The 16,715-nt window shown below is 42.1% G+C and overlaps 1 protein-coding gene across 4 annotated transcripts in view; it reads left to right on the plus strand.

The window, feature by feature from the left end:
• The first annotated feature begins 2,067 nt into the window (after positions 1–2,067).
• The window catches only part of kirrel3l (kirre like nephrin family adhesion molecule 3, like), a 36,648-nt gene continuing 22,000 nt past the window's right edge, over positions 2,068–16,715 (plus strand). For all 4 annotated transcript variants that reach the window (XM_041988437.1, XM_041988439.1, XM_041988438.1 and 1 more), the window contains exon 1: positions 2,068–2,692. In XM_041988437.1, coding sequence (XP_041844371.1) covers positions 2,653–2,692 — 40 coding nt within the window. In that variant the 5' untranslated portion in view covers positions 2,068–2,652. The remainder of the gene's footprint in view (positions 2,693–16,715) is intronic.

The raw sequence follows: 16,715 nt of genomic DNA on the forward strand, positions 1-16,715 counted from the left end.
TCACAGTCTTATGAAGCTCTAACCACCTGGATGAGTTAGGAGGGCATGTGTGTATGTTTGTGAATGCAGGTGGTGTTAACATTAAATTAGCTTGAGTCGTTGTTTGATACAATATACAATTGAAAGGCTGATTAACCAGATGACTGCAACGTGTATTATTTTATTTTATTTTATTTTATTTTTTTTGGCTAATCAATAGACCCTTTAATAAGTAATGAACAACATCAAAGAACAAGCCTACAAACAGCCACAGGCAAATGATAGACTGCAGTGTTTTAATCTCTTATAAAAGCCTAAGCTTTTGTTAGAATATGATAATGATTTTGTTCTCCTCTGTTCATTTTAATGCCCACTGCATGGCACTGAAATAGCATTAACTGAATAAACCAATTATGGACTTATCTTTTATAGTTTTTGGACTTGGTTTTGAGTTTGTGCTGTATCAAAAACTAAATACTCACATTTGCCAAGATGACTGAAACAGTGATGTGTGGCTTATTAAATGGCTTAAATGTTCTGGTCAAGCTGAGTAAACAAGAGATAATTACATTCATCAACTAAAATAGGGTTATTGATAGGTTCCTTACCCATTAATTAATGACTAATTAGGTTAAAGGTTAGTGTAAGGTTTTTGGGTGAAACAATCATGATATGAGGCAAATGATACATATTTGATTATCTTCTTATCAAACTGTGCTGAATAGAAAGGAATGGGTGAGATGCTATAACTGATCCACATTTGGTCAAAGGGAAGCATTTTCTGTAACTTTATTGAGAAGATGGAAGACTTTCTGAATAGTGAAATTATAAGCAATTATAAATGGCATATGCTGTGCAACTGCATTTTAACAAATGGAATCCCTTTAGATCGAGAAGCAGCAGTAACAGGATAAACTGAATTTAAATAACTTGAATTTAAAGGCTGAACTTTTTTAAGAAACAGATTTTTTACAAGCTTCAAAGTTGTGATATGACAATGTTTACTCTTCAGCACAACAAGTTTTCTTGTAATTTGTTAAAGTAATCTTCTGAAATAGCTCTTTGGGATGATCCTACACAGCTTCAATAATGTTGAGTTCAGGCTCATGAATTTAAGAATTTTAGTCCATCCTTGTGTAATTTGGCATACCTCAGCCTTTTCTGCGTGTTTCCTGTCCTTAAGAATGACTTCTTGACAGCCACCCTTCCATGGAGACCATTTCTGATGAAGCTTCAGAAAACAGTAAATGGATCTAATAAAGGATTAGGTGCAACGATCAGGTCCTGTTTCAGGTCCTCATTTATCCTCCACTTGTCCAGTTTCCTCAAATTGTTTAAGACATGCTACACACTGTGTGGGGCATGGCAAGCTATCAGTTCATATCTTTTTGGGAATCAGCTTGTTGATGCTGTCAAACTGTCTTACCCTTGCCAATATTGGTTGATGCAACAAAAATGGTAACAAATTGTGTTTTTCCAAAAAAAAAAAAAAACTCTATTTCATCCCTAGAGTCCGGATTTATTGTTCTTAAGGGGGCCTGCGTCAGTGTTAGGGAAGTTAACACACACACACACAGAAAAAATCAAACATTTCTCTGAAAATCTACAAGTACAATGACTCATGCTTTTTAACTTCTTTTCAATCCAAATACCTTAAGAAAAACTTTAAAGACCTCCAGAAAGCCCGGAGAACTACTGTTCAAGACCACATAAAAGATTACAGTCTGAGTCATTTACAGCAAAAATTAAAAAAAATGAATGAATGCTTTTAGACCTTGGCACAGTAAAGCTACACTTGCACGATGTTGAAGCTCACTTGGAATAATTTAAAGAAAAGAAATCCCCAGATCACCGCAGCAGTCTGTATTTTCTTTCAAAACAGTCGCGTCTTCATCATTATATTCAGCAGATTAATAGAATTCAAGCATCTTCCCACCCTAAAATGTTAAGACAGTCATTTAACTCAGATTTACTGTTTAAAGCATCCTCCTCGCTCAACCAATCGCATCCACCTGGGGGCGGGGGCCGCTGCCCCATCCCCAGCAAGCATCTGAAACAGGGAGTCAGCCACTGCCAGATTTTGGTGAACCCCACCACCAGATGACTGTCAGTGCGTATTTCCAATTGGCAAGAGGGAGTGAAAAGTAAAACGAGGAGACTCGCCGGGGAAGCGCGCGTGAGAGAGGAGGTAGTGAGAGTGAGCGTGTCTCAGTGGGAACAGAGTGAGATACTCCAGCTGAGGGGCGAGAGACAACTTCAGCGGGGTTATCATTGCGCACTGTGGTGGAAAACAGATCGCTTCCGAGCCCAACATGTTCAAGCAGGCTAAAAAAGTGGACTGTGGACGAAGCTTGACTAAAGCGCTTGACTCACTAATGGACTGCTAAAGAGCACAGAAACGGGCAAAGGCTGTGTGCCACAGAGACAGGGAGTTGACGCTGGTGCAGAAGGAAAGTTATCAACTATGGAGATGCACTGTTAAATGAGAGTTTGTAAACTGCTTGGACCATTCAGAGTCATCTATCTAACGTGGACGCTATTATAGACGAATCTTTGCGCGCTTGTCCGTCCGGTGATCCTGATCTTGGTGCCGCGGCAGACCCAACCTGCTCGGTCGCTTAGACGGAGCAAGAATCTTTCCAGGCTACACAGTCGGCGACCAAGGCTACTAAAATGTATTCTCTATACCTCATATTTTGCCTTATGACCACAGGTAAGAAATGGTTTTTGTGTTTTGTTAATTATTTACCGTGCAGGTCTTATTTTACTAGAGAGGATGGATTGCGCTCCGTACTGGCGCTGCGTCAAGCAGCTCAGTGCGCTGCTACAGAGGCAGCTGATCTGCTGCAGTGCTACATTTCACTGCTGTTAATTGCCGATACATGTTTAATTATTAGTTTAGAAATGTTTAGGTCTGGGGGAGGTGGGGGGGGTGTCTTCACTTTCTGCAATGATGAATAATGGCACTGTGTATTTCATGTTTGCAATGGTTGTTTTCTGCTCATGGAAATACGGGACATCTGAGAGTGGCGCGTTTCTGTTTTAGTTTAGTGAAGAGTGGGCGCAGGGTTACGGTTTCAGGGTGCAAGAACTGAAAGTTAAACTTGTAGCTGATGATAAGTGGTGATCTAAGGAATTGATGACAGCAGGCTTTGGGCGTCTTTCTGTGCGAATGCATCTATTCACAAATTTAAAATAATAATAATAAAAAAGAACAAGAAACGAGGATGCAACACAGAATGGAAAGTGGTTTGAAGAAAACAAGTCATGAAAGCGGCAGTGAGCTCCGCATTTTGCCCCTCAAGTTAGCCAGCGCTCTCCGCACTGATTTCCATTAATGGAAAGCTCAAAGGAGTTCCCACTGTTTTGATATATGCGGATCTGAAGTTTATTTCTCCTCTTTAACAGACAAAAGGTGCAGGCATTTGTGATGGAACAAGGCAGATGGAGAGTGATGAAGGGAGGGAAAGGGGACAGTGAGAGAGTAAGGGATAAGAGTGAGAGAACGTTTGTTTTTCTTGAAACAAGCAGAGACACAAAGCACCTGTCTCACCCTCCCAACACACCACCACCACCTTTTGCTGCTTTGTGTTTGCATAACGGACTTCGTTTGCTATCTTTGTGGGAAAAGGCATGCATAGTGATTTGCAATACCTTGGATAAATTACATAAAATCAACGTCTTCTTGAGAGTAAAAAAAAAAATGTTTTATGGCTTTTTTCCAGTTTTGTGTGTGATCTGTGCATCACCATGTGAAACAAATTATCGAAGCCATTCGGCAGTAGAATCATTTAAGAATGACATGGACATGTAAATACCATTAACAATACCAGCCTTTTTTATTACTCATTCACAAATAAAAACGCTTTAGCAATTAACACGTTGATAGTGTTTTTCAGTGTAACTATGCATAGTGATAACATTTTGAGACAAAATTCTATTTAAATGTTAGGATACAGCTTGACACACATGTCCTCTTGGAGCGACAAAAGATAGAATAATAAAATCAAAATCTCTTTCTTTATGTTTTTTTCCTTAACCATAATGCAGTGTTTGTAGTTTCTTTCTAAAATCACAGTTTCACTACTTCTTAGCAAATGGCAAGAGCATGTCCAAATAGCCATTTGCTGTGCATACATCCTCACCCCCAGACCTGGTTCCACATGGTTTTGTCATTATTCAAAGCTCGGGGGAGGGATATGAGACCAGTAAACCTCAGCTCACTGACAGACTTGCAACAGCTGGATGTGAAGAAGCTGTAGCCAGACAGTGGCATACCCCCTCCCGCTGACCTCAACCCCAATGTACATATGCACACACACAACTTCCCACTCCCTCTCTCTCTCCCACAAATACACACAAATAATGAAAATGGTAACAGCTGTCCTAATGAGAACCTAAGAGACCCTAGACCTCATTTACTGTCTCACTTTTTTTTATACAGTCACAGATGCACAAATGTGGTTGCATTCATTAATGTATTTGTACTTTCAAAATTTGACCACAGCTCATGGCTTCTCTTTAAAATTTATGTATGGCATACATTTGTATGTATGTAGTCTTCCACAACAGAGATAATTTACTTTCTCAGAGGGCTCCCAGAGGAATTGGATTCTACACTGCATCAGTATTCTGAGTAATCTTCACTGAGCTCTTCTTTGGAACCTTTTGCTTTGGGTCGCCTGCGCCTCATCGGGCCAAGTTCAAAGGCTGTGAGCTGAGATTACAAGTTTCTCTCCATTCCTCTTAAGTTGTGTCGCAACTCCTGTCTCAAAATAGAGAAACGTTGGGGGAAATTTTCCACCTTGCTTCTTCTCACAGCTCTTTTGCCTGGTTACAGAATATGCGACCATGAAACATGAAGACATGAGAGCGAAACTGTTCAATGGGCCAGAGGCAGGAAGCATGAGTTTCACAAAAGGTTGTGAAAGCCCCCGTTCACAATCATACCTCATACAGGCTCACACAGTTTCTAACATGGAACTAAAATAAAGCTAAGGAAGAGATTAACCCTGTCAGAGTGCACTCCTCCTCGCCCTGTCAACCTTTCTTTTCCTGTTACCAAAAACATTTGAGATTTATTTTTCTTCATGGAACACAGCTTTGCTTGCGGACATAGAGACAACAGAGCCCCAGAGGTTTGTTTTAAGGAGCTGTGCGTATTTTATGAACTGATGCTCTGCACTCTTTGAATTCCTGCAGAGGGAGTCAGGATGGGCAGGGGGAAGCACAGTTTAAGATGAGGGCGGTGGGAGAAGATGTCAGCAGGGATAAGACTTGGATGTGTCACCAGTGTCTTGGTGATTAAGCGAGTAAACAGAAGAAAAGCGCTGAGCATTGTTAACTTTTTCTCCATCTTGTTACTCTTGTCATGCAAAAGCACACAAACCCACACAATTATGGACACACTCTCTTTCTCTTCCTTTACTTTTTCCTTTATAATCTGTCATGCCCAGTTCTTCTGTCTGCCGCTAATGATAAACAAGACTGGAGATAAAGTAGAAAGTTTGGAGGCATGAGTCTCAGCCAGCCAAAGAAGGGTGTGAGATGTGAGGTGAATTATAGTGCAGACAAAGCAGAATCCAAACACAGCTGAGTCTTTAACACAAGTCTCTTGTATTATCAAGGAGACACAGTTATGGCAAAGAAATGGGTATTTTTAGGTCTGTTTGAATTCCCATATGAGTTTTATATAACGGTTTTCTTGTCAGATGTTGCATTGTGTCCTGTATCTGCACATTTTGGGATTCACATGTTGCAACAAATTAAATGCAGAGGTCTAATATTTGCTTTAGCTTTAGCTGTATGTATATCCTAGACATGCTAGAGTAAATGGTTAAAGGCTGATCTTTTAAACGTTTCTTGTAGGAAAACTTTTAATATGTACTAATTTCTCAACTATGCAGGCATGCACAAACAATAATGAATGAAGTCTTTTCTTAGCCACATCCTAAAGACCTGTCATGCACATGTGTCATTGTCTTTCTGTCCTTCTTCATATCCTCCCTCTACCCCACCTCCCCTACTTTTACCGAAGAAGAAACTGGAAGGAAAGAAGAAACAATGGACTAACATGTCTCTAATCAGCTTTGCCATACGGGTAAACACAGATAAAGAACTTGGCAGTGCGTCCTGAGGCGTTGTTATCAGCTGTTAGCAACTTTACTGGATGTGCGTGCCGGTACAGGCTCAACACAGGAAGCCACAGTGGCCAGGTAGCAAACTGTTGATGGCACTCAGCTTCTTCCAGTTCTATTTTTACCTCTGCCCATCCTCTTTTTGTCTTCACTCTCTCCTTGTGTCTGTCTCTGCACATCCTCACCTTGTCTTCCTCTGGGGCAGTCGGAGGATCCGGGGAGGAAATGAAAGAGAATAGGACAATGGAGGGCCATGTCAGCTTCCTGCTATTGCCTAGAGTCTTTTCCCCCAGCTATAGCTCCTCAGGCTGTATCATCAACATACAGACTGGTGAAGACAGCACAAAACTATTTACTCTTTTATTCTTCTGTGCAAACATAGTAATGGAAAGAATAGAGAGCGGGAGAAAGCGGGATTAGTTCGGTGCATGTCATTAAAACAGCCCCCCAAGGGAAGCAATCACATTAATACAGTAGCAGCTATTTTAAGAAAGACTTGCATTGTATTTATCTCCCCTTAAAATGCAATTGTCACCTCATTCTAGAGATATATATCACCGCTTCCGAAGACCCTAAGCCCAGAAATCAACATAGAACAGAAAAATTGTAGACATACTCGACCACACATTCATTTTTATTTTCCAATCAGTTCCTGCCCAGCAAGACAAGAATTTCATATCTCCTACCAAGACACAGAAACCAACAGCAAATTGAAATTTATCTTATGTGTTGCAGCAATATCTGTTCCCGTGTTATCTTCACCAGCCGTGTTCCTTAACCTTGTATTAGAGATAGCTATGGATCCTGTCAGCTTAGGGAAAAGAAAAGTTGTGTTAGGAATACCATCAGGCAATATTTATTTAACACCAGATGTTGATCCCCCCAACACACACACACACACACACACACACACACACACACACACACACACACACACACACACACACACACACGCACACACTTCTCAAGCCCCTTTTATTAAATAAAATGATTGTCAGTTGCACTTTCTATGCAGAAGAGCTAAAATATTCAGCATTGCGTAGTACATCTTATGGCATGTGCGCATCATCCATGCGCAATGACTCAAAAGGAGTATGTACAGGAGTACAGAAGCAACACAATTTTTCTGGAGCGATTAGTCAAAGTCCAACTGTCTAATTAATGATGCTCCAGCTCCCAGGACATGTCATCTTTCCTACCCAGTTACAGGAATTAAAAACGCCTTCAAATAAACAAGCAATCACCTGCTTACTGCTCACTTTATTTGCTATGAAAGTGGTGCCAACTCATGTGGGAAGGTGGGAAGACTTAAACTTTTTGTTCCTCTAAGTCCAGGACTCTTCTTTATGTTCTTCTTTTCATTTGTCCTTCCTGTCAGGTCAAACTGCCTGGAACACTAGAGCTAATATTGTGTTAGGGACTCAAGCTTTAACCAAAATAGTGGCTTGGCTGTAGTTCAGTGTGTTCTCTGTTGTTGCAAGAGGCTCTGCGAGGGGTTGGAGGAAATGTAGCCATGTCTTTTGTTTCCATTTTTAAGTGGAGATTTTCGGACAGGGCTCTGAAACTCACCCAGGGAGGTCTGTGAGAGAAAGCAGCCAATTTGCTATCAACTGAGGGATGTCAGTCAAAGCTCATCGATTGAGCTTTTAACTGTAGCTCTCTTTATGCGGAAACCATGTTAATGCTATAGCTGCGTGGAGATGAGAGTAACGGCAAAGTGCGTGGGTGGTTGAGGTGGGGAGCCATTGAGCTGGTGGGAGGATAAGGTGTGTCTCTCCTCTCCTGCTGTCTGTTTGGGCAAAGAAAGCTGATGCAAAGACAACAATGGGCTCCACATGAGAACAGAGGGGAGGGAGAGAGAAAAAGAAAAAGAAGGCAGAGAGGTCAAAGGGATTTACTGCCAGAAGCCTAGCATTTCAGGTAATGGATATGCTTGTATTGGTGTAAAGCAAACCTGCTGTTTTTCTTCCAGCACGACAGAGGTGAAAAAACAACAAAGGGGCAGCTGACTGCAAGTCTGAGGGGGATTAATGGAAAGTTGATATTTCAACACCTTAGGCTAAACATCAGATCTAGGATGTACACTTGGACAAGCAGAGAGTGACTGTGCGCTTGAATGTGTCAGTGAGTGAGGGTGGATAACAAATGTAGAAGGGTGAGGTGAGAAAGGTGGTTTTCTACTTCTGCCACATTCCTGTGAAGATGCTGCAGGGAGGGCATGAACACATGGCTAAGTGCTTCCCAAGCTGGCTGAGGTAAACCTAACACCCCTCCTGGAGGAAGCATCCCAACCATTGTTCCAGCACATTGCACCCATCTAAGTGAGGCATCCTGGCGTTGTGTGGATCCCAGGGGGCTAGAAAGAGAACGAAGCAGAGGAGGAGAGGGACCAATTGTTCCCTGTTCAGACTATCCACAGATGGGGCTATGGCACAGGATGCTCGCTGTTTGCTTTAGAAAGTCCCAGGCGTTAGTGTACAGAATGCTCTGGGGGATAGTGAGGACCGCTGGAGACAACAGCAGTGAAAGGAAAAGACAGAGTAGAGAGAGAAAGAAGGAAAGAAAAAAAGAGAAAAAGAAAAAAGAGCTTGCTTAATATGATGTCAGTGTGAATATAGTGTCATTGCCAAGAAGGGAAGACAGATGATACAGCCATACGATGATAGGGTAGTTGGGGCGAGAGAGTGCGCTCAAGTCCTCCCCTTTTTCCAAACAGAGACATATAGAGCTAGAGATAATGGAGAAGGGAGGAAAAGTAAAGAGAGCGAGGGAGGGAGGGAGAAAAAAGGAAGGGATGAGATGCAGGAAACCCAGGCTGCATCCATCATGTGGTTTGGTGCAGAAGCCATTTGTACCTATTGTTCTCCATAATTTGTTTTCTCAGAGCCGGCAACGGGAGGGGTGAAGGGGAGACACAAAGCTACGGCAGTCATTTATTTTTGCACTAATTACATAAGTGAGACAGCATAATTAGACGTATAGCTAAATAAACAATAGGCTGAGAAAGAGATGCACAGAGGGAGATAGACAGGGAGGTGTAGATGAATTGAAATAGATGAGAAGCATGGCCCTCTATTTCACATTCAAGAGTGCGAGGCAACGCATTAAAAGGAGTAAAGGGGATGGAGAAGGATAAAGGGAAAGGAAAAGGGTGCATAAAGGAGATGGGGCGATGGAAAGGATAAGATGAGAGGGAGGCAGAGAAAAGCCCTCTTTACAGACTGCACTTTGAGGTGCAGCCCAATGCTCCTGAAATAGTCACCTCATTTAATACACCTGCTCAGCAGGAGGGGAAACAGACATATAAGGAGATGTTGTACAGAAAGAGAGAAAAGGGCAAAAGAGAAGAGAGGAAAGAAGAGACTGATCTCGTCTCAGTGCCTTCAGATCAAAGACAGAGAATGGCTACAGAGAGCTGTTTGTTGTGGCTTGTTTGGGAGGGTCTCTGTCTTTTTAGGGTCATGGGTTCATCTGGTCTGCTATTTTGTTCAGGCAGGATTACTTACAACACATGTCGAACCCTGCACAAGCTACGTGCCCTGCAAATATTTTCTAGAAAGAATTTCACAGATGGAAAGTTGAAGAACTCTTTGCTGTCGGGCAAAAACCTCCTATGTCCAAAATTCGTGATTTTCTTTTTCCTTCATAAATTAGTACTATTGGTCACCATTTATGTCTGTCTGTAGTTTTACGAATATTTAACCAAAGATATATGATGTAAAACACTGTACCAAGTCTGATGACATTATGTCCATTATTACAAAAACCACACAGTTTTATTAATTTTTTGAAAAATCACAGGACATAGGAGGTTTGCACCCGACAGCAGCGAGATGAGGATGTTGTCGGGTTTGTTCAAATTACACTTTTTGACTAAATATGCTGTGCTAGTAGCTGCTTTTTATGTGCTAATACAGTAATGCATCTGTCAGGTTCCTGAGGAGGCAGTGTATTGAGCATGTCACTGATCTTTTAGGACTGTGGCACAGGGAAAGATAAATAGGCCCTTAATGAAGCCACTCAATCACGGGCCAGTTAAAACAGCTGACTGAAGATTGAGGGGCTTGTCAGGCCTGATTGGAAGCCTATTGAAGCTGGTCAAGAGAAGCTCTTGAGTCGTCACACTTTAGATTAGCCATTCACTGCACTATAGATCTCAGCTTAACTACTCCTCTTTCTCCAAACAGTCCTCTGACATAGTATAGTGGCCCAAGTTAACTCCATGATTGTTCAGGGAAGTTTTTTTTTCAAGCCAATTTAAACTCAGTTCTTTGTTTAACCCCCCAGGAACTCAAGCTGGGACACATTGTATTGGCTGTGTGTGAGTCTGTATGTGTGTTCTTTTATTTCTTAGGTTTAAGTTTTGTGCTAGCTGCCTTGGAGCATGTGATGTTTTGTTAAAAAAGAACTGGGTGTATAACAGAACTGGCACAGACTAGTTTTGTGGGTGAAAGAGAGGGTGCATGAGAGAAATCAATGGACCAATTCAACCTATTACAGCCATGACTGTTGCTGTAATGGTGTGGAAATGGACAGTGGTCATGTGGATACCGTTTACACCTCCAGGCTTGAATCACAACTGAAGCTCTGATTCATTTCCTTCCAGCTTTGATTTTTTAAAAAAAGTATTCTGAGGGTTTCAAAGACTCTCACATGATGGTGACAAGGGAAGAGATGTATTCCTTTTTGTGAAATGGAGGGAACTTCTATTCTGGCAGGTTTGCCAAAGGACAAACAAAACACTGGGTTGCAATTTCCCTTAACAAATAATGACTCTGCTAGTCCTCTCTCCTTCCAGCCGTTGCCTCTTTGATCCCAGGTAATGTGTTAACAAGCAGTGGGTATATAGAATACCCATAACCTTAGTATGTGTATTCACAATGAGGTGTGGGAGTGTGTGTGTTTCCAAATGTATGGCATTTTGTGTGTTCATGTGTGTTTTCACACCAATTAATGAATTGCTTTAAATGCTGGCTGAGGTGACGATGGCCTGTCTCCAGTGGGGCATCGCTTTTTTTCCCCGTCTGTGTCAACCTCAACCCATGATGGTCTGGGCCCCTCTCTCACACTAACACATTAATGAGCCCAGTCTAATTAGTGGTTGTGGCTCTGTACAGGAGACCCCAGATAATACATCGCCATTGTGAGCTGGTCTAATCAGGGGACCACTCAAAGACAGAAGAACCACCGCTCAAGTGGGAAAGTTCACACATACAGAAAGAACTCACTTGGAATTAATTTGTTTAAAGGTGCAAAAGCAGATGAGTGGTTGAATTTTTGGATTTTTGACCGCCAACGATCAGCTGTTCACTCCTTCCCCATTTAGCTCCCTCACTTTCCCCGGTAGAGCTCCTCCTGAGAGCTATACAGAAAAATGATTTTGCTCTCCTCTATCCTTTCTCTTCACTGCAGATAATTCAATCTGTATAATATAAAATAATCTCTCCCAATTTTTCAGCCTACTTTAACCCGATCGCTCAAACAGTTATACCTCTGGGGGACGAGCCCTGTTCCACCTTGTTAAAAAAAGAAGAGGAGGAAAAAAGGAAGAGGCAGCCCAGGAAAGCTCTCTAAGGGGTGCTTTGAAAAGTCTCTGTTTGCTATTCTCATGGGCCGTATGTGAAACTGGGGGCAAACTGTTTCAAAGAGAGAAGAAAAATGAAGGATGGAGAGATATAGAGGGACATAAAGGGAATCCAGAAACCATCAACAAAAAAGAGAGGGGTGCAAATGGTGTGAGATGTGCTGCCTGAGGTCTGGGGCTCTAAGTTATGTCCCACAGCACTTAACATTCCCATAGCCGTCTCTCGCTGCAGTTAATTAGAATCCAATAAGGTTGCCGCCTGTTGGTCATTGTTCCTTAGGTGTGTTTACCCTTTCCAGAGGCTCCATTCGCTGCTTAATCTGCCGAGAAGCTGAATGTCAATAGGTCAAGCCAAGACTCCAGAGCCCAGAGAGAGAGGCCGAGACAGGGCAAAAGGGGGGAAGGAGAGAGAATCAAGAGGATGAAGGAAAGGGGTCATTTTTCTCTTTCCCCTCAATATTGTTATCTGCCGTTCCATTTTGGTTGCTCCCCCTCCTGCTCCTGCATCTTCTCTTCTCATCTTTTCTTCTCACTTCTAATCCGTCCTCTTGATTGTTCTAAGCTGCTTTCAGCCAGCCTCTGGGAGGGTGGAGGAGGGGTTGGTGGTGGTTGGAGTCTGTTTTAATTAAGATTTAAAAGACGACTCACTCAAGAAGGGAGATTAAAGAGTAGGATGGACTAAGCAAAGTAAACAAGTAAAGGTAGGACAGATTGTAGATTGGGTTTAGCAAATATCAGAAATCGGTAAGAGGGAAAGTTAAAAAACTATTATTTACCACACACATGTCACACACACACTCACAGTCACACAAACACAGTGAGACATTGACGCATTCGAGTGGCTAAGCTAAATGGGATTTTTTCTTCATTTGTAATCATGCGGCACAATCTATATAGATTGATCTCAACTTCCTGTGATTCATACCATATCCTGCGAGAGTGATATGGGATCAGTGGTAGCCAGCAGGCAAGCTGAGGGAGTTATCTCCACACTCTGTCTAATGATCGATCATCTCAGCAGATGGGCTTAAGAGCCTGTAACGCTTCACTTGTTTATCAGAGCTCCAAACCTGAGGCTTCTCAGTAGATGTGACCTGCAAAGTAAGTGTTGTTTTTGCAGACATAGAGATATACTGCATGAAAGAGAGCAGAGAGCTCAAGAGGCATGTTTCAAAAGCTAAAAGTTTGCTTTTATCCTTCATGTAGCATGACCAGACATGAGGATTGAAGCTATGTTCATCTCCCTCTATTATGTGGTTCTTTTTGAGTGCCGGTATCACTGTAGTGGACGCTCAGGACGTCCTCATTAAACACTTAACAGTCTTATCACACTGTGACAAAAGGAGATTACTCCACACATATCCTACCACCAAAGATACATGCTGTTAACTCCTGGATGTGCCTTACTTTTACTATTTAAATAGTATATCGCTAGCAAAGTGTGCATTGGTTTGCAAGAAAAGGCATGTGTGTGTTATGTGCTTGGTAAAAAAGTCACATAGCACACATCTGCCCCTACCCCGACTGAACATTTTTCACTTGGAGTAAAAGCCCCCTAAGAAAACACAACCCAAGACAAAGCACACAATGAAGTGTTTAAGTTAATCAAGCCGCAGACTTTGGTGCAGCCGGTAAGGTGTGAAAGGCCGAGCAAGGGTCAAGAGCCCAACCCATGGCACTCTCTCCTATGATACATCCCAACACACAGCCACCATATGTCCAGGGTTTCACAGTTAATGAGCCAACCCACCCTCTGTGACAAAGACCTTTTCACATCCAGTTGACTCGGAGGAAATCTGCAATGCCATGGTGTGATTAGAACAGAATGCAGCACTAGTCCAGCCAGTGGCCGTTTGGGAAAAACAATAAAGTAGAACGAACAGAGAAATAAAGGGCACGTTAGGGAAAAGAGTGTGCAGACAAAGAAATTTATAGAGCACTTTGAGTGGATAAACGTAGGCATGATCTCGCCCTCAGCCTGCAACAGCTCCACCACTTGCCTCCGTCAAAGTCCCTTGAGACACTCCCAGCACACTCTGCCTCCGTCACTCACAACTCTTAATAAGGCCAGAAGTAAACGGGAGGAAAAATATGCAGCGATGAAAGATCCTTCTCTTCTGTTCTTGCTTTGAGGATGTGTTTCCGGTTGTCAGGGGAGGGTGGGGAAATGCATTTTTATGGAGTAATGCTGCATTTTAATAGAAACAATAAACCCATCCGCTTATGAAATAATATTTTGTTCCCGTATCCTGTTATGTTGCAGCTCTAGGGACTTTTGACAGACGTGAAAAAAACCCACCTCCTCTAAGCGAAAGGTATAGAAGAAACCCTTACTAAGAAGAAAGTGTGCAGAGCTCCAGGTGGAGGGATATATCACACATATATTCTTTCACTGCAGCGATTAATATCTTGGAAAAAAGGTCAAACTTGACTTGAAATGGCCCAGTATATCACAGTTACATTTGGAGCCTGCGTTTCATACATCAATCCCTGCTGGGGTGTCCCATCAGTCCCATCAGCCTGGTCACACAGGAGAGGCCCACGCTGCAGATTATCAAAGATTGATGGGGTGTCCTAGTTAAAGACAGGGGAGGAGAGAACTTTGCGTCACCCTCAGCTTTTTCAGAGGTGTTGATTGAGGGTGGTATGGCCTTTTCCAGCCCAGTGCAAACATCATCACTGCATCCCGCAAATGTTATGCCAGGCTTTATTAACGCATAACTGACAGACCTGACCCCACTATCTGCAGGTAACTTGCAAATGCAGCATTTTGAGGCCAGTGGTCTTGGAAGAGATAGTGCAGGCTGAGTGAGAAAACTCAAGACTAAAATTTCATCTTCTCCCATTCACCTTCTTCCTCATCCACCCATAACAGAAGATGAAACAAGCTGACAGAACAAACAGGCAGGTTACCCTAAATCCTTTTTACTCTAACACCCAACCTAAGCATCTCTTACATGCACTGTTCACTGTCATCCTACCCATTTCTTGTACAGAGTCCTTGCTTAATTATTAATTGATTAATTAGTTCTCTCATTAATCATTTATTCATTAATCATGGCCTGATTTTTCTGGAGGAAGCGGTGCAATCTGAAAAACCCTGACTTCACATTTCACTCTAATTATGTTCCTTTACTAATCAACGCTTAAGAAATGGAGTTTCAGGAAATTAGTTTTCCCCTTCCCCTCTTTTTCTCTGTACAAAGCAGGATGTATTGAGGTCGGCAGGTAACATTTTCCCCTCCGTTCTTGTGCTTTGGAAGCACGTAGTCATCAGTAATTTTCAAAGAATCCTTCAACTTGCAATCTGTTGGACAGGATTTGAATTCTATCTATTTTCAACTTGCCTAGATGAGAAAAGAGCAGAATTCCTGCTAGCAGATTATGCAGACACGTTGATTAATAAGTGGCAATTTGAAGGGTTTATAAGCGGAGAAGTGGCAGCATTGTGAATCACATACTCATTGTTTCCACTATATCCACAACTCTAACGGGAGCGGAGGTAATTTGTTTAATCGCCAGGAGTTATGGTCTCTGGACGGAGAAGTGCAAAGATAGGATAGTTCAGAAATATGTTCCATAGCGTGGAGTGAGCACAAGAGGGTTTTATTACAGGTGTTTATGTGCCTTTGTGTTCTGTTGGATGTTGAGTTCACAACACCAAGCTCAGCTTCTTTCTGTGAAGAGGCTCTTTAGGAAAAAAAAAAGAAAGAAAAGAATTATGCATCAAATTAAAGAGAACTCCAATGAAATGGAGGCAAGTTGGGCATTAACCTCTAAGCTTTAAAAAGCACACATATTAAGCAACACTAATGAGACTCTCATTGAGCTAGCTGTGTTTTATATTCAAACACACACAAAAGCACCGCTGTGACTTCAATGTGCCACTGCTGCCTCTGAATGAGGTTGTCTCTCTTACTCAGCTCACCAGTAGCAAACACTGCAGAAGTGAACAATGGCATAGATGGCCCTTTTACTCTAATGAGATGCATACATTTACAGCATTACCACCCTCATTAAAAAATAATAATAATAAAAAGGGAAAAAAAAGTATTAATTATGAAACGCGCTACTTCCTATCGTGAAGAGCCAAGGGGGTCTCCACTGGGCTCAATTAGGAAGAGCAGGCCGCAAATCCCCTGACTAAATTAATTGATACCCCAGAGCATAAGGCTCTGAGTCCCAGTACAAAATCTATGCAGAGAATTCCTTTGTTTTTATTTCCAAAGTCTTTTGGAAAAAAGCAAGACAGGGGCAATTTTAATATTATCTCTTCATTGTTTTATGGATTTTAAAATCTATCATTTATTAGTATATTTACTGGTTTTGTTTACTTGTCATGGCTGCAGTTGGGAATGAAAAGGTTTTTTTTCATTCTTTTCTTCTTTCTTCATCTTTTTCTGCCACATGTTGTACACCATTCCTATTTTATCCAGCATGTCAGCTGATATACTAGTGCAATAGAAGAGCTTTTATAAAAACCCAACAAGTTAATGATTAAAACCATGGTAAGTTATACTGAAAGCCCTCCCATCCAAACATTAGTGAAAGAGGGGGAGGGAGCCAGAAAGAGAGAAACTGGGATAGAGATAGAAAGAAGAAGACGGGAGGAGAGAGGCAGGGGGGACAGAACAGGGCTGGAACTGTGACACAGATCCAGCCAGCAGCTGTCGTGCAGTGAAAAACACCAGGGGGTAAGCAGGAACGAACCGACAAGACTGGCTCAATCAACATCTTGTCAACACGGCTAGCTGATGTGTACAGACAATTTCATACCACCACTGCCTACTCCCTCCCCCTTTTCTCTCTTTTTTTATTTGGCTTTTTTGTTTCCTGTCCTCCTGCCAACTAGCAAGTCACTTGCTATCTGTCCACATAGAGTCAGCTCTTTGGCTTTGGGCTTTAAAGTAGGGGTAACCTTCTTAAAAGCTATGCTGGAATTATACAGATGTTTCTGCATACTAGAAACCCTGCAGATATGGACCACGAAACTGAGTGTGCACATATGTGTGCAT

Source organism: Melanotaenia boesemani, chromosome 6 (assembly GCF_017639745.1).
Source record: "Melanotaenia boesemani isolate fMelBoe1 chromosome 6, fMelBoe1.pri, whole genome shotgun sequence".
NCBI classification, from domain to species: domain Eukaryota; kingdom Metazoa; phylum Chordata; class Actinopteri; order Atheriniformes; family Melanotaeniidae; genus Melanotaenia; species Melanotaenia boesemani.